We start from the raw sequence: 24,347 nt of genomic DNA on the forward strand, positions 1-24,347 counted from the left end.
CAGACATGATGTTGAAACCTAAACCAGGTTGTTGGAAGAAAACAGAATGTCCCTAATGAATATTGATGCAAAAATCTTAAATAAAATATTAGCAAAGAGATTACAGAAAATCATCCCCAGGATAATACACCATGACCAAGAAGTATTGATAGCAGGAATGCAGGACTGGTTCTATATTAGAAAACTATTAACATATTGATTATATCAATAACCAAATTAACAATAATCATATGATTGTGCCAATAGATGCAGAAAAAGAATTTGATAAAATTCAACACCCATTCCAGATAAAAACACTAGTGAATATAGGAATAAATGGACTTTTCCTTTAAAAAGTCAGTATCGTCTATTTAAAACCATCAGTAAGCATCTTATATAATGGGGATAAATTGGAACCATTCCCAATAAAATAAGGAGTGAAAACAAGGTTGCCTACTATCACCATTATTATTCAGTATTGTATTAGAAATGCTAGCTTTGGCAGTGAGATGAAAAAGAGATTAAAGGAATTAGAGTAGGTAAAGAGGAAACCAAATTATCACTCTTTGCAGATGATATGATGGTATACTTAGAGAACCTTAGAGAATCAACTAAAAAGCTATTAGAAATAATCTATAACTTTAGCAAAGTTGCAGGATACAAAATAAATCCATATAAATCATCAGCATTCTTATACACCACTAATAAAATGCAACATCAAGAGATGCAAAGAGAAATTCCATTTAAAATAACTGTCGATAGTATAAAATATTTAGCAATCTATATGCCAAGGGAAAGTCAGGAACTATATGAGCAAAACTACAAAACACTTTCCACACAAATAAAGTCAAATCTAAACAATTGGAAAAATATTAAGTGCTCTTGAATAGGTCAAGTGAATATAATAAAGATGATAATACTAACTAAACTAATTTTTTTTAGTGCTATACCAATCAAACTCCCAAGAAACTATTTTACTAATCTAGAAAAAATAACAAAATTTATCTGGAAGAACAAAAGGTGAAGAATTTCAAGGGAACTAATGAAAAAAAAAAAAAAATGAAGGTATCTTCGCTGTACCAGTTCTAAAAGTATATTATAAAGCAGCGATCATCGAAACCATTTGGTACTGGCTAAGAAAAAGTAGATGATAGATTAGGTTCACAAGACAAAATAGTCCATGTCTATAGTAATCTAGTTTGACAAATCCAAAGATCCCAGCTTTTGGGATAAATATTCATTATTTGACAAAAACTGGTGGGAAAATTGGAAACGAGTATGGCAGAAACTAGGCATTGACCTGTATCTGACACTGTATACCAAGATAAGGTTGAAATGGGTTTCTGATTTAGACATGAAGAATGATATTATAAACAAATTAGAAGAACATAGGACAGTTTACCTCTCAGATCTGTGGAGGAGGAAGGAATTTGTGACAAAAGAAGAACTAGAGACCATTATTGATTGCAAAATAGATAATTTTGATTATATTAAGTTAAAAAGGTTTTGTACAAACAAAACTAATGCAGGCAAGATTAGAAGGGAAGCAATAAATGGAAAACATTTTTACGTTTTATACACATTTTATAAACATTTTACGTCATTTATAAAATATATAGAGAATTAACTCAAATTTATAAGAAATCAAGCTATTTTCCAATTGTTAAATGGTCCAATGATATGAACAGAACATTTTCAGATGAAGAAATTGAAACTCTTTGTAGTCATATGAAAAGGTTCTCCAAATCACCATTGATGAGAGAAATTCAAATTAAGACAACTCTTGAGATACCATTACACACTTATCAGATTGGCTAAAATGACAGGAAAAGATAATGACAAATGTTGGAGAGGATGTGGGAAAACTGGGACACTGATACATTGTTGGTGGAGTTGTGAAAGAATCCAACCATTTTGGAGAGCAATTTGGAACTATGCTTAAAAAGTTATCAGGCAGTGCATACCCTTTGACCCAGCAGTGTTTCTACTGAGCTTATATCCCAAAGAGATCTTAAATAAGGGAAATGGACATACCTATGCAAAGATATTTGTGCAGTCCTTTTTGTAGTGGCTAAAAACTAGAAACTGAATGGATGCCATTAACTGGAGAATGGCTGAATAAATTATGGTATATGAATGCTCTGGAATACTATTGTTCTGTTAGAAATGACCAACAAGATATTTTCAGAGAGGCTTAGAGAGGCCTACATGAACTGATGCTAAGTGGAATGAGCAGAACTAGGAGATCATTATATATGGCAACAAGACTATAAGAAGATCATTTCTGATGGACGTGACTTTCTTCAATAATTAGATTCAAACCAGTTCCATTTGTTCAGTGATGAAGAAAGCCATCTACACCCATGGAGAGAACTGTAGGAACTGAGTGTAGACCATAACATAGAATTTTCACTTTTCTGTTGATGTTTGCTTGCATTTTGTTTTCTTTCTCAGTTTTTTTTTTTCCTTGATATATTTTAACATGTCTAGTATATATTGGACTACCTGCCATCTAGGACAGGAATGGGGGAAAGGAGAGGAAAATCTGGAACAGAAAGTTTTGTAAGGGTCAATGTTGAAAAATTACCCACACATATGTTTTGTAAATAAAAAAGTCTTAATAAAATTTAAAAAAGAAGAAGAAGAAGAAGAAATGTAATGTCCAGGACAAGTGACTGACCTTTCTCCTGGTTAGATTTTATCTGGAATTCTGTAGGTAGGGCACTATCACTTTGACAAACTGGAGAGTAATCATGATATTTGAGGAATTTGAAGATTGAAGGAACTTGGAAAATCTAGGTTGGAGAACAGAGGAGCATGGTGATGATTTTTAAGCATTATCTAAAGTTATCATGTCCCATGAGAATGTCACGTGGAAGATTGAGATTTATTTATTAATTTGTTTTTGTGGGGACCTAAAAGATAAAACTAGTTACAGAAACACAGGCTTTAGTTTAGTGTAAAGAATTCTCTAGGAATTTGGACCAGACCAGAAGCTTGATTAGGTAATGAATTCCTTTTTCCTGAAAGTATTCAAGTATAAGATGGGTGACATCTATTGGGGATTTAGCAGAGGGGAATTATGTAAGAGGTCAGATTAGAAATTCTCATTTTTTTAATTTCTTTTTTAAAAATATGTTTTGTTTTTTTCAAAATATATACAAAGATAGTTTTCAACATTGACCCTTGTAAAACTTTTATGTTCCATATTTTTCTTTTTTCCTCCCTTCCTCCCCTTTCCTTTAAACAGCAAGTAGTCTAATAAAGGTTAAACATGTGCAATTTTTCTAAATGCATTTCCACATTTATTCTGCTCTACAAGAAAAATCAGAAAGGAAAAAAATGAGAGAAAACAAGCAGTCAAGCAGCAACAACAACAAAAAAAATGAAAATATTATACTGTGATTCACATTCAGTCCCCATAGTCCTCCCTCTACATGAAAATTCTCATTTCTTGGCGTAGATTGTTTTAGAAATTCCCATTTTCCAGCAGTATTTCTCATTTTAAAATTAACAAAATTAAAATTACTTTAAAATCTCATTGTCCTTTAGTTGCAATTAACTAGAATTTAATTCCACTTTTTTTTTTTTTTAAGAAATTTTTTTCCCCTTTATTTCACCTAGGCTGGAAATTCAGTGACTTTTTACATCTCGGTCTTTTTGTGGCATTAAGAACTTTGAACTGCTGCATTTCTGTCTTGGTCTGCTTCACCTTTATTTAGATGCAAGTAATATTAATTGTCAAACTTAGTGTGGATTACTGATCAACTTAGCCCCCTGCAAATCAGATCTCCTAAGCTCAAAAGAGATATACCATTCTGTTTCCCTAGTAAAAAACTGAATTGCCACTGTATCCAGTATATTTTTCTTATATTTCTTTGCTATATAATCTCTTATAGTGTTAAATTCCTCATGGAATGAATTGATGAAAAAGACCTTATTAATCATTTACTGTCAGCCATGCATTGTACTAAATATTAGAGATACAGATATAAAAAGCAAGATAATTCTTGCTTTCAAGGAGTTAATATTCTAATAAGGGGATATAAAATACAGGAATCCAGTTGCAGGTAAGATGCAAAGGTGTAGTAGTTAAGTATTAACTTGTCTGCAGTAAGGCAGGTATTAAAACATCTTGTAAAAAAATGTATTGTGGGTCTCTGGCTTTTAATCCAGTCTGTTTATCTAATTCCATTTTTTGGGAGAGTTCATTCCATTCACTTTCACAATTAAAATGACTAATTCTGTATTACCTTCCCTCCCTTCCCCTATCCATTTTTTTTCTTTACTTTTCTCTCTCCTTTCCCTCATTACCAATATTTTGCTTCTGACCATGACCTCTCTTAATCTGACTTCCTTTTTTCCACCCCCTCCCCCTTTCTTATTCCTTTCTCCTTTTACTTCTGTTCTTCCTTCTATTAGCTTCCTCCTTTCCTATCCCCCTTTCTCTCCTTCTGGGTGATAAAAATTTTCATATCAAGCTAAATATGTGAACTATTCCCTATTTGAGCCACATTTGATGAAATTAAGGTTTAAACAATGCTTATCCTCTTCCCTTCTTTTCTTTAACTGTAATAGGTCTTTTTCTGCCTTTTCATATAATTTACTCCCCTTTCTTCTATACAATCCGTTTTCCACCCCAAGTTTTTTTTTAATATCATCACAAAATGAAGTCAAATTATACCTATACCCTCTTTAAGTATAGTCCCAACAAATATATACAGTTCTCAAGAGTTATACATATATTACCTTCCTGTGTATTATTAAAAATAATAGTGTTTTTTACCCCTTCCCTTTTTATCTTCTTATCTTTTCTTGAGTTCTGCATTTGAAGATCAAATTTTCTGTTCAGCTTTGGTCTTTTAATAAAAAATAATTGAAAATCCCCTATTTTATTTGATGTCCATCTTTTCCCTTCAAGGATAATGCTTAGTTTCTAAGCTTTTTTGCCCTCCAGAATACCTATTTCAGGCCTTTTGATTCTTTAAAATGGTACTGCTGGATCCTAGGTAATCCTGATTGTGACTCCTCAATATTCGAACCATTTCCTTCTGGCTGCTTGCAGTATTTTCTCCTTGATTTGAAAGTTCTGAAATTTAGCTACAATATTCCTTGAAGTTTTCATTTTGGGGTCTCTTTTTGGAGATGATTGGTAGATACTTTCAATGTCCATTTTACCCTCTGTTTCTAGGATATCAGGGTAGTTTTCCTGATGATTTCTTTTTCTTTTCCCTTTCTCTTTTTGTTTCCCTTTTCCTTTCCCTGTTCTGTCCTTTCTTCTCTGAGTTGCTTCATAAGTAAATGGAAGAAAAAAAAAAATAAAAGAAAGCATTTTATTGTTAAGTGTTGACATCTGTCGATGAGGAAAAATGCATAAGCAACTTAACTATACACATAAATTAAAACATCTTAGTACATGAAACATTAAATTCTAACAGCCAGGTTTTTCTTTTTTTTTTCTTTTTCCCCAATTCTTTTTTCTTAGTATTATTAATGTGTTTATATTATAAATGTTTATAAGAGTTTGACAGAAAAGAAATAGCTATCTAAGAATATTTCACACAATGGAATTTGATATCTACTTCACAGTTTAAAATATAGAAATGATACATTTTAAATTGACAATTGAAATAAACTTAGGAAGTCTTATTAACAGAATTTGTCTGGAGTTTTGCTGATCAGGTCAAGAAGGTGAAAAGTAACTCATTGATCTTTTAAGACTGAAAAAAAAAAAGGAAAAAAAGAAGACCAATTATTTACAAGAGTTATCTAAGAAGAAAACTAGGAATAAAATTCATGGCTTCAAGTGTTTTGTCTGCCTTCAAGTATACAAAATGTGGATAATAAATGGGGTAACCCCGAGACTTAATTCATGGTTATAAATTTAATTTTATTAGTATGGCTATAAATTTAACTTTTTTTTTTTTTTTTTTTTTTTTTAGTAATAATGATGAGGTTTAGGTTTTGGTAACCCTGTGAAGTGTTAAGATTAAGCAATGTTTATGATAACATGTGTCCACAGTTACAAAATTATTAAGTATTGAATTTAGGCCTTTAAATTCAGTTCTTCCCTGATGTCTGATATGTAATAATGATTTAGCATTTATAATATAATATATAGAATAGGTTTCTGGAATGCTCCTGGAATTACTGATTAATAGCTGGAAGGATTTTATAACTCAAATAGTCCAGCCCCTTCATTTTACAAATAAGAAAATTGAGGCCTAGAGAGGGAAATCACAAAGATAAGAAGTAAACAAACTGTGGTTCACTTATTCTGGTACTTCAAATCTTGTGCTATTTCCAAGATATTTTATTAAAAAGGTACAGAATAGATAAAAGTGGTAAAATAGCACTGACTAACTTAAATGGTTTTAAAGTCTTAAAATACTTTAGTAAGAGATTAAAAACAAGGGTAGACGATAGAGTATGAATATAAAAGTGGGACATATAGTGGTAGGAATACTATAATGCTCAGAATGAGCAAAAGCTGTCATGGTAAGTGAAAGATAAAAATGGTTTTATAAAACTGTTGGGAAAAGAAAAAAATCAAAAAGAATAAAAGGCTACTGATTAAGATGAGATAGTATTAGGCAGTCAAAAAAAGGAATAACTTTTTAATATTATATAATTATTGAATGGTTTCTGAATGACCACGTTTTTTAATAGAAAAAGTTAAAGTGTGTTACTTTTTCTCAACTAGAGAAACATTAATATTAGAATTTGTAAATTTCCTTCTCTTGTTTTTTATTATCATTATTATTATTATTATTTTACTATTTTCTTTCTCAGACTTTCTCTTCACCCTGTCCCTGTTACCTTATCTTCTCTCTTTATTTTCCTTTACCTTATTTTAGCCATTTGCCCTAATCTTAGTTGCTAAGAAACTATGAAATTGTCCAAATGTTTAAAAGAAAAATTTGTACTTATTCCAAAATTATTAAACTTTTTTTCCCCATTAACTTTCTTCTCCTTTACTCTGGGGATGTACCCTAAGGATGTAAAAGATAGAAAAATCCCATGGATCTCAAAAATAGAAGTATGGGGGGAGAAGTTAAAGGAGGGAATTTTAAAGTGGGTAGGCTTTGCCGCTTTTAATGTAACCTGTTATTTAAAATTTTTTTGTCTAGCACTTCACTTTGTATACTGATTTGAACTTAATTATAAACTGTATTTTTTTCAGACAGATTTTTGCCTATCTCTTCCATTTTTTACTTATAAAATAAGTTTTTTTTTTTTAAATCCTCATGGAGGTGTACCTCTCATGATTATACCTTCTCAGTATTTCTTTCCTGTTTTAGTGTTTTCTTTTTTAAAGTTTTTAAAAATGTATTTTAACAAATTTGAATATTTCAATGTATAAAGAATAGAAAAAAATGATTGTGTATGAAATTGCAAATTTATTGTGATTTAAAAAAAATATTTAGCACATTACCAACATTGCTGTGTGTGTGTGTGTGTGTGTGTGTGTGTGTGTGTGTGTGTGTGTGTGTGTAACCTTTTGCACTTTCTCAACTATAAGAAAGAAATGTTACTTGGTGCTAAGCAAAATTACAAATTTAAACAACTGAGATTTTTTTCCACCTCACTTATCACAATTACAACAGTTGAAGAGCCTATGGGAAAATAGGGATGTTAATGCATTCTTGGTGAAACTGTAAAGTTGTCCAACAAGTTTGGAAAGCAATTTCTAGTTATACCCCAAAACTTACTAACCTATATAGACATACTTTTTGACCTATCGATCATTTCTAAATCAAATTAAAAATAACTATATGCACAAAAATACTTATAAAGTTACTTTGTCATAAAGAATCAGAAATACAATAGATATATCTAAGAGTACATAAATTTAATGAAACATTAGGATGACATTGTTTATTTTATAGTCATATCTGACTCTTTATGACTCCATTTGGAGTTTTCTTAGCAAAGGTACTGGAGTGGTTTGCCACTTCTCCAAGCTCATTTTACGGAAGAGAAAACATAAGAGGGGTTAATTAAACAAGATTATGTGACTTGTCCAGGGTAACAGTAAGTTTCTGAATCCAAACATATGTGGAATATAGTAACTTTATATAATCAAAATTATTCATCTCATGATCTACTATATTCCTTAATTTTATTAAGAATTCTTTTCTCATCAATAATAGTGAAAAGCATCTCACCTAATCCTTTAATTGTTTATGATATAACTTTAAATATTTAGATTATATGTTGAGTTGGAGTTTATTGTGGTTTGTGATATAAGATGCTGGTCTAAATCTGATTTCTCCAAGTTTCTTTACATTTCCTCCCCAGTTTTCAAGTGAATTCTTAACTCTAGTAGCTATGTATTTGCAAGTCTAATTTTTTTTGTGAATTTATTTATACTGTCTACTTTCCTGAAGTTAGAATTGTTACAATTAAGTTTTTTAGTTGACTATTTAGGGTTCTCTTGAATAAATGAATCGTATTATCTTTAAAACTCTAACAATTTGGTTTATTTTTGAGTGTATTCTTTTTTTCCCCCCCAACCTCGTATTGTCAGGTTGTTATATTTAGCATATGTATAGAATTCTACCAGTTATAACAGTGGGCATCTTTGCTTCTGATCTCATTTGGAATTCCTATTATAAATAATGCTAGTGCTTGGTTTAAAGTAATGCTAATGATCTTAAGGAAAAGCTCATTTGTTTTTATGCTTTTTGTTCAATATATATCATAAGGGTTGGTTGGAGTACTTTTTCAAAAGTCTTTTCTAAATCTGTTGATGTGATATATTATTGGGGGGGACATAACTATGATTTTTTATTATTTGTTTGCCTATTATTGAATAAGCCCTAAATTCCTGTTATAAACCCAGTCTAGTTATAGTATAAAACTTATTAATATGTTATTGTAGCATCCTTGTTAATGTTGTAATCAGTATTTTTTGCATCAATATTCACTTGCTCTTTTTGTCTTTTTTTTTGGGGGGGTGATAATTTTGTTTTCTTTATTATTTAAAAATTACTTTAGCAAATGGTTTGCCTATCTTAAGAATGTCCCTCCCCTTAAAGTTTCTAGCTTTATCAATTCAATATTCATATGTATATATTTATAAAATTTCAAATTTTGTTCATCCCTTCTTTAATTTTTCAAATTTCTATTTTGGTATTTTTCTCCAAGTTTGTGATTTGTTGTTTTTCTAGTTACATGTGTTCAGTTTATTGAGCTGATTTTTCTCTCATCTGTTAAAGAACAAATACATACATACAGAGAGGAGAAATAGGTTGATGGATCTCAAAATTTTTCTCCTTTTAGTAATTTTATTTTATGAAATTCTATTTCTATAACTTATTCTTTAATCTACCAGTTATTTAGGATTATAATATTTAGTCATTTATATTTAAATCCTTTCTTCAAATATCCTTTGTATTGCCAAAGAGGTATCATAGTATATTAAATAAAGTCATAGATTTGGAGTCAGGAAGATCTAAATTCAAGCTCTAACCTGAGAGCTTCTTAGCTGTGTCACCCTAGGCAAGTTATTTAATTTCTCAGTTTTTCTTTTGTTAAATGCAAGGATTGAACTTGATGACCTCTAATTTGTTAGTCACCTAGTATTAAGTATCTACCATGTGCTGGGCATTGGACTATACAATGAGATACACAGAAAAGCAAAATAAAAAAACAAAAAGGAGTTCTACCTCTCAGAGAGGTCAGAATATAATGGAGTAGTAACAAAGGTAGTTATGTATAGACTAAATATATGCAGGATAAAGGGAGCATTAAGATTAAGAAGGTCTGGGAAAGACTGCTTGAAGAATTGCTTTTGCCCAAGATTTTAAGGAAGATGGATAAGTTTTGTTTTGTTTTTCTTATTATGGCTTTTTATTGACAGAACATTGACCCTTGCAAACACTTCTATTCCAACTTTTCTCTTCCTTCCCTCTACCCCCCCATGGCAGGCAGTTTCATACATGTTAAAGTATATCTTAAATACATTATATGTGTACATATTTATATAGTTCTCTTGTTGCTCAAGAAAAATCGGGTTTAGAAAGGTAAAAATAACCTGGGAAGAAAAAGAAAAATATAAGCAGCCCATACTCATTTCCCAGTTTTCTTTTCCTGGGTGTAGGGAAGCTGGATAAGCTTGTGTTGTTGCTCAGAATCATTCTTTGTGATTCCATGGGATTTTCTTGCCAAAGATACTGTTTGACATTGCCTTCTCCAGTAGCTAGGAAATATAAATAAGGGACAGAGTTCTAGACAAGAGAGAGGGAGATAGTGAAAATGCTCAGTCAGGAGAAGGGATGTCATGTTCCAGAGACAGCAATGAGACCAATGACATAGGATATAGCAGAGTATGTAGGAAGCAAGGAGATACATAATATAAGAAGACTGGAAATGTCAGAAGGGGTCCAGGTTGTAAAGAGCTTTAAATGACAGTATATTTTTATTTAATCTTGAAGGCAAGAGGGAGCCATTGAGATTGGAGATAGCATGATCATATTTGTGTTTTAGGAAGATCAATTTAACAATTGAGCAAAATCTATGGATTGGAATGGGGAGAAATTTGAGGCAAAGAGATCAACCATTTTTAAGTCCTTTCCCGTTTTAAGTCCATGATCCTATGATTTTAATTTTTATTGACGATAGTAAAGAACATGTTTAATATTTTGACTTTATTTGTATATGAACTTTTTGGGACTCTAACAGAGTCATTGTTTGTGGATGTGCCATAAAAAGCTGAGAAATTTTTATACCTTTTGTGATTCAATGATTGCCAGAGATCTGTCCTATCTTACTTTTCTAAAATTTAAATCATGTTCTTATCTTCTATTTTGCTTATCTTTTTTATTTTTATTTTTATTTTTTCCAGATCTGAAAGGAACTTATTAAGATCCCTACCTTTTATAATTTTACTGTATTTCTTCATGTAAATTAATTAATTATTTTAGATGATATGCTCTTCAGCCCATATTCAGAGTATATGAGTCTAAGTGTAGTTGAAAATGATTAAAGTTTAAAACTGTACTTTTTGATCTTGTATATTAAATTTGTATTTATATGTGTATCTTTGCACATAAGGACATATTTATATAATTTTACCTTTAAGTACAAATGTGGTTTAGTTGCTTTTCTCTTTTAATCATGTCTACTTTTATTGTTAATCTTTTCTGAGTTTTAAAATTCACATTAGGCATGATAAAATTCGATTCCAAATTTTCATTTCAACTTTGTGTGAATCTTTGTTTCAAGAATGTTTCTTGTAATCAATTGAATTCTGTTTCTAATCCATTCTGCCACTCTCTTCCACTTAATGGATATAGTCATCCTATTTGTATTCACAATTGCGAATTTATATTTATAGTTTATTGTGGTTTCCTTTTTTGTCACTTCTTGAAAATTTTCCTTTTTTTCTCAGTCTCACTTTATAGAGAAGAAGTGGAGAAGCAAAAGGAAACAAAAAGTAATGTATAATTGAAATGGTCTCCTTCCTCTTGACCTAGTCAAGATCCCAATCACTGCTTCTGCAACGTCTTTCCTTTTTTATTATCACTCCTTTATAAGTAGCTTCTTGAAATTGAACTTTATTTTGCTTTTGACAATTTCCCCTACAATTTTGCCTTCCTGTTTATATCATCTTCTGCCTTTTCCCATATCTGTGTACTTACTATGTCCTGGTCAGACATTTTCTAAACCCTACATGTGCATTTGCATTCAGTTTCAGAAGCCATATGTTTAGGAAGGAAATTGATGAGGATGATTGGTATCCAGGAATCCTTGGTGATAAAAGGACTGAATATGCTGGCATGTGAGGAGCAGTTGAAGGAAATGGGGATGTTTAACTTGAAGGAGAGAAGATAGTAGGGGAGACATTCAAACTGTTCTTCAGTTATTTGAAAACTTTATGGTAGGAGACAGGTATTATGATCAGTCTAGTGTTGCTTATCCCCAAATGAGTAGAAGTTGCAAAAAACACAAATTAAGATTTGAGTTAAGGAGAAATTTCCTAACAATTAATAGTTTTTTCAGAAATGGAAGAGGCTGCTTCCAAAGAGTTGATGGCTATCTCCTTGAGATCTTCATGCAAAAGTAGAATGATAGCTTGCCAGGTTATTATATAGAGAGGATTTTTATTTACAGATAGTTTAGATTAGATGACTCTTGTTTTCTTTTGTGACTCTATACAAATCTACTTAATCTTTGGTCTAACAATTTATTCCTAATATTTGGAGAATGATATACTGAAAATTTCTACATATACTGTATATAGAAAAGCGATATTTAAGTAATTTGAATATGACATATCACTTAAAAATATTCAAGGATTGTTGTTAGGTTGTTAATTACCAACTATTAATTATAAGTTAGAATAGATTATGGGTAAATTGTCTTTAGGAAATTGTTCAGTAATTTTAGTAATCCCATACTTTCCTTGTTTTCAGGTCATTCCTTTTTCAAAAATATAAATATTTTTCCAGTCATACTTTAGGATTATAAATCTTATATGTAACTTTTTTGTGGATAATTAAAGTTAGGAGTAATTCAGAAGACATTGGAGAGATGTGATGGCACAAGTAGGCTGCAGTGTATTTCTCTTGATGACTTATGCAGAAGTTAGCAACTGAAAATTGAGGTTATTATGTGAATATACACATACTATAAAAAGAACTAGATAAGAATTGGATCTTTGTGTGGATTCCCTATGGAGGATTTGGGGAAAAACACAGCCAAGAATTGCACTGCATGAGTAGGAATCAATTGTTTGAGATCTAAATGGATGGAAGAAATATCTACATAAATGATACTATTGATGTGTTTAAGTATAAATAAGATTTAGAAAATATAACTAAGGGCAGCTAGATGGTACAGTGGATAGAGGAACCAGCCTAGAGGTAGGAAGATTTGAGTTCTAGTATCTTTTGTCACGAAAACCCAAAATGGGATCACAGAATAGTCTGGCATGACTAAAAAATGACTGAATACCAAAACTTACAAAATATAAATTTATATTAACATACTATCAAATTCAACTTCAGGAAATAAATATTCCTACTATTTTAGACATTTTAGGGCAATATTTTGTCATGGATAAAAGTCAATTACTCATTTCAACAGGTATCTAAAGTTTAATTGTAGACTTGTAAATGTGTGGTATTGTAGGAAGTGATGGTAGTATGTATAATGTTGTAGCAGTTAAGGAGTTTAGTTACCTTAAAGAAATGACTTCATGAAACATAGGACAAATAGGATGACACAAAATGTGATTAAGTGCCAAAATATGTGCTATAGGCAGTTAGTCTTGGGGAAGTCTTGAAAAGTCAGTCAATAGTTATTTTTTAATGTTTTCTCCCTTTTATTTAAAAAAAAAACAACAACTTTTTTTGCAATTACCTGGGGAAAAAAAACAATTTTTAAACATTCATATAAAAAATATTATAAATTCTCTCTCTCACTTCCTGCCTTCCTGGCATGGTAAGCAATTTGATAGAGGTTTTACAGGTGCAATCATGTAAAACATTTCCATATTAGTCATGTGAAAGAGAGCACAGACACACACACAAAATGAAAAAATAGTATGCTTTGATCTGCATTCAGATTTCATCAGTTCTTTCTCAGGAGGTGGATAGCACTTTTTATCATGAGCCCTTTGGAATTGTCTTGGATCTCTAAATTACTGAGAATAGCTGTCATTCACAGTTGATCATTGTACAATATTGCTTATCACATTAATAGTGCCTAGTATGCAATAGGCACTGTGCTAAGCACTGAGGATGCAGAGAGCCACAAGACAATCTCTCCAATCACATTCACAACCTAGTGAAGGAAAAAACAGTGCACATAACTTTCTACAAATAGGATGTATGTATGTGTTAGGTTCTTACTAAGTGCACTAAGACCACCCTATGTTCTAAATCAAAAGAAAGGGGGAGATGTTAGGTTCTTACTAAGTGCTAAGTTGGTACTTAACAATTCTCTAGGTCAAACCTTTGATTCCAGCCTTTAAGGGAGTTTACCCCTTTGAACTTCTGAGGAGCAGTTTACATATGAAAAGGAGCAAGTTCATTGGTTGAAGTATTTTTCCCACAAGCCCCTGAGTTATCCCACGCCCATTCTCTGGGAGGATAAAAGAAGGCAACATTGAGCCTGGAGAGTGAGTCTACTCTAGGTCAGAGTTGGCGGCTCTTTACAGGAAGAAGAGTCTGGCCCGGAGATTGAGTTGAGACAGCAGATCTCCTCCCAGAGAGTGATCGGCAGTTTCTGAAGACAACAGAACATTACATGTGTGCATGTATGTGTCCATGCATATAATAAATTATAGATAATCAACAAAGAAATAGCACCCTCATTAAGATCAGGAAAGGCCTCTTATAGGAGACAAGATTTTAGTTGATACTTGAAGGAAGCCAGAGAAGACAGAAGGTGAGAACTCCAGAGGGACATCCAATGAAAAATGCCCAGAGAGGTTCGTAACTGTTCAGGGGTAGTACCAACACATTTTCACTTTCATTTATTGGACATAGTAATAAATATAAAGAAGAATAACACAGTAACATTACCTTTCACTTCCATTATCTTTATAGTTACATATCCCTCTAATTTTCCACATCTATAATTAAACTTCTCTTTTTAACATTTTAGACTTCAGTCCACTAGGGATTCCACCTGATTTCCTTACCCTTCCCCTCCTCAATTAAAAGTCTTAAAAAAAGTTATATGTCAACATAAATGATACATTGTATATAATTTTGTGTTGTAATAGTTTCTAAGACATTTTCTCTACCATATTTATTGCTTTTGTCTTTATTATAACCTTAAAAAGTTTAGTGCAAAGGGCCTTTGATTTTTAAATTGCAAACTAATAAAAGTAGCTTAGCCTTTTCTTGTCCTTTTAAAGAAAATGGATCTGAAGAAATTTTTACAAATTTTATCTTGGAAATTAGTTTATTCATTATGTTTAATTTTAGGAAATGGTGCTCTTGCAGAACATTCTGAAAATGTGCATATTTCAGGAGTGTCAACTGGTAAGTCATTTTTTGTAATGTTTAAATTTCATGCATGACTTATATGGTAAATATTGAAAGCCACCTGGTATCTTATGAAGTGATATTTGGCTATAAAAATTATTACTGCCTTTTGCAGCATGTAATAAGGAATGAAGCAACTGGAACATGGAAAAATTTTCATAAGATAAAATTGATACCTGCATGGCCATGAAGTGATTATGCTTTTCTGAACGGACTGCTTAATTATTTTTGCCATACAAACATTGAACTAAGAGAAAAGTTAGTCTAAGTTGAATTGATATTTTCTTTTCAAGAAGTTATATGAAATGAAATTTATTAAAATATAATTTTGAATTTTGGTTCCTATAAAGAGGAGTCGGAAATTAAACCCTTTACTTGATTTAGATAGAAAATAGTAACACTAGCTATATTATACACTTGACTATAAATTTATATATATATATATATATATATATATATATATATATATATATATATAAAGTTAGTGTTCATGAAACTAGAAACTTCTTGTTGGCTTAAGTGCTGTTATAATACTGAGCTAATGTTTAAAAGAGTTAAAAACAAAAACATAACTTTTTTTTAATGGAACCACCTAGTTTAGTAATAAAGCTGTCCAGGTCTGTCTTTGTGGACATTAAAGATAAATACAAATTAGAAGCTACCCTTTCCTTAATTTATTTCTTGCAGTATATTATAATTTTCATGCTCTGTTCTAGGTAAAGACTATATTAATTTCTGCATTGCACTTATACATTGTCTTCTACTTCTAAGCTATTTGTACATATCATTTCCTCCCTTTAGAAATTCATGTAATTCTGTTAAAGCATGTTCTTGAGCCTTTTCTTCTCTTCACTAACTCCTACCCTTGCTCATTCAAAACTATGTTCAGCTCTCTCATACTCCCCACAAATTTCATTTACCTTACCATTTACCTTTCTTAGGCAAGTTGCCAACAGTTACTTCTTTGTCTAGGTAGGTACAATTTAGGAATGATTTTATATTTGTCATTCATTTCTGAAAGGTATGTTTACTTATATAACTTCCTCCTATTTGTTTGTAAGCCTTTCAGGATCTTTAATTATTTTTATTTACTTGTTAATTCCATGGATAGTAGGAAGTGAATATTGCACTCACTTATGTTGTTCAGATGACATTCTTTTGGTCCTAGGAGTTCTTAGCAGTTTTTGTATCATGAGTCCTTTTGCCAATGTGATGAAATCTTTGGATTTCTTTTAGGAATGTTTATAAATTAATAAAATAAAATACATAGGATTACAAGACAAACCAATTCTAGATTCTGTAGTTCTTGAGTGTGTATGTTTTAATAAGACAATTGGGGTGAAGTGAGTTGTCTAGCATCACATAGCTAGAAAGTATCTGAAGCCAGATTTATACTTGAGTTCTTTTGACTCTAGGGCTGCTGCTCTGTCCACTGCACCACTTTTAACTGTCTTCTTTAACACTTTACAACCTGGCTTCCAACCTTATTATCTGAATAAAACTGCTTTTTTCAAAATTACTAACAATTTCCTAATTGCCAAATCTAATGACTTTTACTCAGTATTAATCTTTCCAATCTTTTAAACTATGGACATCTTCTCCTTGATACCTTCTTCTCTTTAGATTCTCATGATATTACTCTCTCATAATTTTTTCTTTTATCTAGCTGACCCCTGCTCAGTCTCCTAAGCAGGATCATCCAAGTCATGCTTGCTAACTCAATCTGTGGATGTCGTACAGAGTTCATCCCTGGATCTTTTCTTTTCTTTTTCTGCACAATTTTCCTTAGGGACATAATCCACTTCAGTAGATTTATTTATCATCTCTAAACTGATCATCAAGCTTTAATCTCTCTGCTGATCTACAGTTTTGTTTGTTTGTTTGTTTGTTTGTTTTTGCTGTGGCTGTTGGGGTTAAGTGACTTGCTCAGAGTCACACAGCTAGGAAGTATTAAGTATCTAAAGCCAGATTTGAACTCAGGTCTTCCTTAAGGGATGGTGCTCTACTGCACCACAGAGCTGCCTCTCTTCTATAGTTTTATATCTCCAACTACTTATTGGATATTAGACTGAATTTTTCATAGATATCTTAAGCAATCTCTTACAGATTTCCCATTTCCTGTTAAGGGCATACCATCCTTCCACTTACCCACATAGGCGGTTGTCATCCTCAACCTTATATTTTCATATCCAATCTGTTGATGAGGCTTGCTGATTTTATCTTTGTAACATTTTTCACATGCATTCTTTCTCCCCTGTAACAGCCACCTTGTGATAAAGTGTACTATTGTAATAGCTTGCTGATTGGTCTCCCTGCCATAGGTCTCTCTCCACTCCATTCTATCTTTCCTTTAGGTGTCAAACTTATCTTCCTAAAGCATAAGTCTGACTCATGTCACACCATTTTGCTCAAAAAACTCCACTGACTTCTGTCAGTTTCAGAATGCAATATTAAAAAAAGGTCTGTGCCCTTCACAACCTGACCTCCTTCTAATTTCTCTTAAAATAAGATATTTTATCTCCTAATTCTGGACTGCCTCCCATGCCTAGAAATGCCCTACTTTATTATTTCCATCTCGCGGTTTCTCTGATTTCGTTCAAGTTCTAATTAAAATCCCAACTACAAAAAAAAAACCTTCATTGTCCTCTTGCCATCCCTCTTTTGATTATTTCCAGTTTCTCTTGTATTTAGCTTGCTTATATAAGTTTTTGCATGTTGTCTCCATACTTAGGCCAAAAGCTTCTTGAGTTCAGGGTACTATCTTTTCTTTCTTTGTATCACTAGCTCTTAGCAAAGTTCCTGACCCACAGAAGGCACCTACTGAATATTTATTACCTTATTTTAAAAAAAGGTTATGGACTGCAAGTAATAACTCTTGTGGTCTGGTGGTAAGTATTTTTTTTTCTTTAAATATTTTTTCCCAATTACTTGTGAAAACAATAAATAATTTTTTGATGTATGGTCTTCAATTTATTAAATTGGTCATACATGTTTTTAGTTTCCTGATTTGGAACATAAGTACAAGTTTGATGTGCTTATTATACTGGGTCTCCCAATAGACTATGTCTTAGCTATTAAAGCTTAATACTGCCTTAAGACTTCAGATCTGTGTATTATTCTAATAAAATATTTTAAGTAATGCTATAACATGTATTATCTCAGTGTTAATGAGTTAAGAGTTGAAAGGCACCCCAAAGGTATCAATTCCAAATCTTATCTAACTCATCAAGAATCTTTCCTATAGCATTGTTGACATGCTTTTTTTTTACTTTAAAAGCTCTCTTAATGAAAAAAGCCATTGTCTTCCAAGGCAGTCCCTTTCACTTTGATATAGCTTTAACTGTTAAAAAGTTTTGATTTATGTTACATATGTTTCTCTGTCACTTCTACATTTTGCTCCTAGTTTTACCTTCTGGATCTAAGAAGAACAAATCTAATATCTTTCTTACAGATTTGCTGTTTAGAATATGTTCTTCCTAAGATTTTTTTTACAGCTCAGAAATGAACAATTTCTACAACCAATCATCTTATGTTATGGCTCCAGTTCTCTTATTTTCCTGATTGCCTTCTAGCTTATCTATGTCTTTCCTAAAATGTGGCACTTGGAACCAAACACGATGTCAGTTGTAGTCTAATGGGGCAAAACTGTACCTTCAGATTGACATCAAACTATTAACAATTACTCTCCTATATCTCTTCTTGTTGCTTACTAGTTAAGCTACTTTTTCTAATGGTTTGATGAAATCTAAGAGGATTATGTCTATAGCATTCCCTTTTCCTCCCATTCTATTTACCCAGTCCCAAAAAAGAAGTAAGACTAATTGGGAAGGATTGGTTCTTGTTGATGTCTTACTTTTGTTGATCACTATCTTTCTGAATGCTTTCAAAGCTATCCCTTTAGTAATGTGTTCTAGAATTTTGTCATGAATAGCAACTCAACCTTTTGAATTATAATTTGCTGACTCCATGCTTTTCTCCCTTTTAGAATGAAATGTTTCCCCTTCTCTTTTATTATTACTGCATAATCTCTGATAAAGCTAAAAATGGCTAAAAATGGTATTGTCTGAAAGTTCATCCAGACCTGGTAACTCGAACTCAAACTCCTTTAAAGCAGCTTTGAGTATTCAGTTACCATCTGTTTGCTAACCTTGAATTTCAGATAGTAGTTAAATTATTTTTACTGTAATTTTCATTAATTTATATCTTTATCCTTAGATAGAACAAAAAATAATGTTAATTATTTTAGCTTTCTCATCATTTATTTTTGTTCTGTCTACACAGAGCTATATTCATATTCATAGCTAAATAAACCCTATGATTAATCTCAGCCTTTATCAACAACTTATGCTCATTTGGGACTTTAATATTCCTGAACCATAGAGAAGCAGGGAAAATTTTTTCAAGTAAAGTCGTTTCTCTTTGGTTCACACATATTTACTTGATGGTGGCAATAAGAAGAGCATTCTCACTTTTTGGCTATCATAACTCTTACTAGAAAAGAACAGTTTTTTCCTTCATCTAATTGACTCCTACAAAGCAAAAGAAAATGAATAGATGGAAAAGGAAAGCCAAATTTCTGCTAATATGTAAATTTATCTTTGATAGCTTAATTACTCCTCACTGAGAAGAATCAGATCTTAGCACTTGAGGTTTTCTCAGAAATGGAACTGAAATTTCTTTCTTTAATTTTATTGTCCATTATTATAATTTTATTATAATTTTTATTAAGAATTCCATATGTTACAATAATTTTTTTCAGATTTTGGACAGTCTCTGATTATATAATTATGTATATCATTCATTTTTCTAAAATTATTTCCATTGTTTTTCCTCTTAAACCATTTGAGTATATTCTAACCTTTCTTTTTCAATGCACGATATACACACATACAATATACACAAATATATAGGTATGTATGCCTAATAGGGTATGTATGCATTTACATATGTGCACATATAGTTTTTTTTACTTTTTCATACTACTCCTGATTGACCTGATTTCATCTTTTTTGTCCATCATTATTGACACCCAATATTGAAACTAATACATGAATAGTTCTGGGAAGTGTTATGAGTTTCTGAGAACCTATAAGAAGTAATGAAAGGTCTGGACTGAGCCCAGCATTCACAAATTAGAATAAGCCTACGACTCTTCCCAGAATTGATTGTTTCATTCTACTATTTCTTCATGAACAAATAAGAGAGGGAGAGAGAAAGCAAGTAAAATAGATCATTTTATTACATTAAATGGAAAGGTTTTATATAAATAAAACAAGTATAGTTAAGATTAAAAAGAAAGCAGAAAATTGAGAGAAAATGTGTATAGACAGGTTCTCAGATAAAAGCCTCATGTCAAATATATAAAGAACTTTAGCAAATTTATAAGACTATGAATCATTCCCAAATGATATATGGTCAAAGAATATGAACAAGCCTTTTTTAGATGAAGAAATCAAAAACTATGATAGCCATATGAAAAATGCTCTAAATCACTATTGATTAGAGAAATACAAATTAAAACAACTTTGTGATATCATTTTACGTATCTGTCAAATTGATTAAAATGATAGAAAAGGAAAGCAACAATTATGGGAGGGAATGTGGAAAAATTGGCACACTGAATAATTCACTGTTGGTAGAATTGTGAATTGATCCAACCATTTTGGAGAGCACTGGAATTATACCCAATTATAAAATTGTGTATATCGTTTGACCCAGCAATGCCATTGTTTGGTCCATTTCCTAAGAGAAATTAGAAGAAAAGGAAAAGAACCTATATGTTCTAAAATATTTATAGTGGCACAAAACTGGAAATTGAGGAGATGTTCACCAGTTGGGGAATGACTGACCAAATCTTGGTATATGATTGTAATAGACTACTATTATGCTATTAGAAATGATGAGCTGTTTAATTTTAGAAAAAGACAAAAAGTGAAATTAGCAGAACCAAGGAAGGGAACATTATACATAGTAATAGCAATGCTGTTCTAAGAACAACTTTGAATGACTTAAATCATTTTGAGTATTATAAAAACTGAAATCAACTACAAAGGACCTAGAAGGAATATGTTCTTCATATCCAGAGAAAGAATTGTTAAATAGAAGTGTATATATTATCATATTATGCAGTTTTATATATACACAGACTTATTATAATTTCTGAATGCTGGCTGGCTTATCTGATAACCTTTCTTAGAAGCCTAAGATATTTCCCAGAACTTGTGAGGTATTTTCAATATTGGGTACTAATAATGAAGGGCAAAAAGGTGCAATCAGGAGAATTAGGAGAGTGTCAAAAACTTGACATATACAAAGGAATACATACAGATATACATACCTGTGTGTGTGTGTGTCTATGTCTGTGTGTAGGAGCCTTCTCTAGGGTGCAGAGTGGGGTTGAGGGAGGGGGGAAAATGTACACAGCAGAGAACAAAAGAAGATTTATAAGGAAGCACAGAAAAATAGGGCAGCATTCAAAATTGTAGTATGTATTACAAAATTTTTCCAAAAAAGTAAGTGTGAAATGAAAATTCAAAGTTGTTCTTACTATGTGTAGTATTCTCTTGGTTCTGCTCATTTCACTCACTCTTCATTATTATATACTTGCCTTTATCTTTTTTCTAAAATTAAACAGCTCATCATTTCTACTAGCATAGAAGTGTAGTCTATTACAATCATAAACCAAGACTTGTTCAGTCATTCCTCAACATCTCCTCAATTTCCAGTTTTTTGCCACTACAGAGAGAGCTACTATAAATTTAAATTTATATTCTATGTTGTACTGTGTACATGGAAAAAAATTTATTTTTTTTGTATCTTATTTGTATTTACATTCCTTTTCCCTTTTTCCTGTATGTTCTTTCTTTTGAAGATTTTCAGCTCCTATGAATTCAGTGATATCTAGGTAGATGTCATTCAGATAAAGACAGACAGACAAACAGACACACCCCACTGGGGAAAATTTAGTAGAATATATTGCACCCACTCTAATCTTGTCTCAATGATTGAAGTGTCTGAAAACCATTGTTATTAATGTTAATCACTTTGTGTAGCAGTAAATGTGAAAATAAAAGGATATGTCCATCTAAATAAAAGGATACTTATCTGAAGCAACAAAAAGGAACAGATAGTAGGCAGTATATACCAGATAAGTCAGATCACCATTAGCAATGGTGCCCTACACTACACCATCTCCCCTACAATTTTGATATATACAATATAGGCCCCTGAGTTATATATCCAAAATTGAAAGATCAGTTCTCAAAATATCTGAAAAAAGAGAAGATATCAAATACTTAGAAAATATGAGGAGGCTTCTTTTTACCAAAATACATAAATAAAAAATAATGAATAAGTAATTCACACAAGAAAATATCACTGATTTGAACTATTATCAAATTTTGCCTTATGCTAGAGACCGTTACCAGTCATTTCTGCTGCTTGTGCCTTCTCTCTGAGATAACTTCCAATAACAGTGTGAGTATCTTGGCAGTTAGTTATTTGCTTGTTTCTCCTCCATTAGAAGTTGCCTCATGAGATCAGATATCATGTTTTTTAGTTTTTAATTTTTGTGTCCTTCTAATTTATAGTTCCTGGCACATAATAAGCATAAATGCTTGTTGACTGACTGCTGACCTATATGCCTACTTTACCTATCTTTACAAAATATGAGCAGAATCTGCAATTATATTGATTTGTCATTGATAAACATAAGATGTAGGGATCATTAGTATAGGATTTTCCCAAGTGAGGAAACTACCAGAGCTTATCAGTACCTTTCTTGCAATTTATAATTTTAGAGAGCTGACAAACACTTAGAATTTAAGTGACTTACCCAGGTAAGTATTGGTAACTATAGGTAGTTAACTTACTATGTGGCAAAGGTAAAATTTGAAAGTGGAGTCTTCCTTGCCTTGAGGCCATTCTTTATTCACTATGACATGACACCTTTTTGATTGATGCATGAAAATGAAATAGGCACATTTTTATAAATGATAATTCTGTATAGCAGATTACTTCTTTACAGTCACATAATTTATAGGGAATAGTAGAAAAAATATATCTTACTGTGCTTATTTGTACTACTTTGGTTCATAAAGAAATTTGATTTGTTAAAATAGGACATGTTCATTAAGACTTCCAGCAAGATATCTTTCATGCAATATGTTGAAATTGTACATGGTTCTTAGAAAAAGATAAAAAGAAATATTATTGTTCATTGACCCTTTAATTTTTGCCATCCAGTGAGACATGAGCCAAAGGTGTACATTTTAAATGCAGAATTAGAATGAAAAAGGAATTTCCTATATTGATGTCCTCTACATGCTTTTGTTTGCAGATGGCATGCTAATTGCATCAAACTCCTGAACTTTGCAGAGCCTCCATATCATTGAAAATACTTTCCTGTAACTATCCACAGTGGAGAGATCAAGCAGATAAAGAATGCCTATTTTGGCTATGGGGGGGGGGGGGGAACAGACATCAATATATCTTAGATAGACACTGCAAAAGAATAGTAGATGGAGCTAATAGTTGAAAGAGGAGAATGAACTGGATTACCTTTGGGAAATTGTGCATTGCTAAAAAAAAAAAAAAAAATCTTGCTCTTAAAAAAAAAAAAAAAAAAGGCTTTTTTAAGCACTAGTATTATTCTGTTGATGTTTTATACCTGTTCATCACAGAACATTATAGTCTCCAAAGAACTAAATTTTATGTTCGTGGTTCTTGTTATTTTTAGGGCATTATGTCTTACCTATAAGTGCAAAAAGGGGGGGGGGGTTGTTGTTGTTTTTTTCCTTCTGGGAAAAAAAAAAAAACATTATTGAATGAGAATTGTTTTAATATCTGTTCTTCCTCTTTATAATTTTTCCATGATCCAGATCGTATTATGTCATTTTCTATTAATATTATGGAAAAGAGTAGAAAAAAAAAAAAAAAGAGAAACAGAATTTAAGTTTAATCAAGGGTCTCATGTGGTAATTTTTGTTTTATGAAGAATGAAAACACTCATATTGTGCTGTTTTTGATGTATGACAGTTACATAACATTGTAGTTTCTGTGACAGATGTTGGAAAAAAAAAACAAATGAGTGCATTTTTCCTCCCTGAAAATTCACTAATTAAATAAATTGATACCCCTCCTTCATTTGAACACTGTTTTAATTCATTCATTGGTATAGCCTTATATATCTAAATGACTTTTAGTCTTTTTGGCATTTAATGTCTTTTGTGGCACAATATAGCCCAACTTATTATAAACTACATTCCTTAAAAATAGAAAAGGAAATTTCAGAATCTAGAAATATGGTAAATAGACATTTTTTTAATAGAAAAATCATAATTTTTCCCTTCCATTCCTAAAACCTAA

General features: G+C 31.5%; 1 protein-coding gene across 2 annotated transcripts in view; it reads left to right on the forward strand.

Moving 5' to 3' along the window:
• Nucleotides 1-24,347, forward strand: part of LRP12 (LDL receptor related protein 12) — a 113,287-nt gene that overhangs the window by 44,562 nt on the left and 44,378 nt on the right. The window contains exon 2 of one of the 2 annotated variants that reach the window (XM_074267188.1): nucleotides 14,922-14,978. The exons of the other annotated variant lie outside the window; for it this stretch is intronic. Within the exon in view, the coding sequence (XP_074123289.1) occupies nucleotides 14,922-14,978 (57 nt within the window). The remainder of the gene's footprint in view (nucleotides 1-14,921; nucleotides 14,979-24,347) is intronic. 2 annotated transcript variants of the gene reach the window in all.

This window comes from Sminthopsis crassicaudata, chromosome 1 (assembly GCF_048593235.1).
Source record: "Sminthopsis crassicaudata isolate SCR6 chromosome 1, ASM4859323v1, whole genome shotgun sequence".
In the NCBI taxonomy this organism is placed as follows: Eukaryota; Metazoa; Chordata; class Mammalia; order Dasyuromorphia; family Dasyuridae; genus Sminthopsis; species Sminthopsis crassicaudata.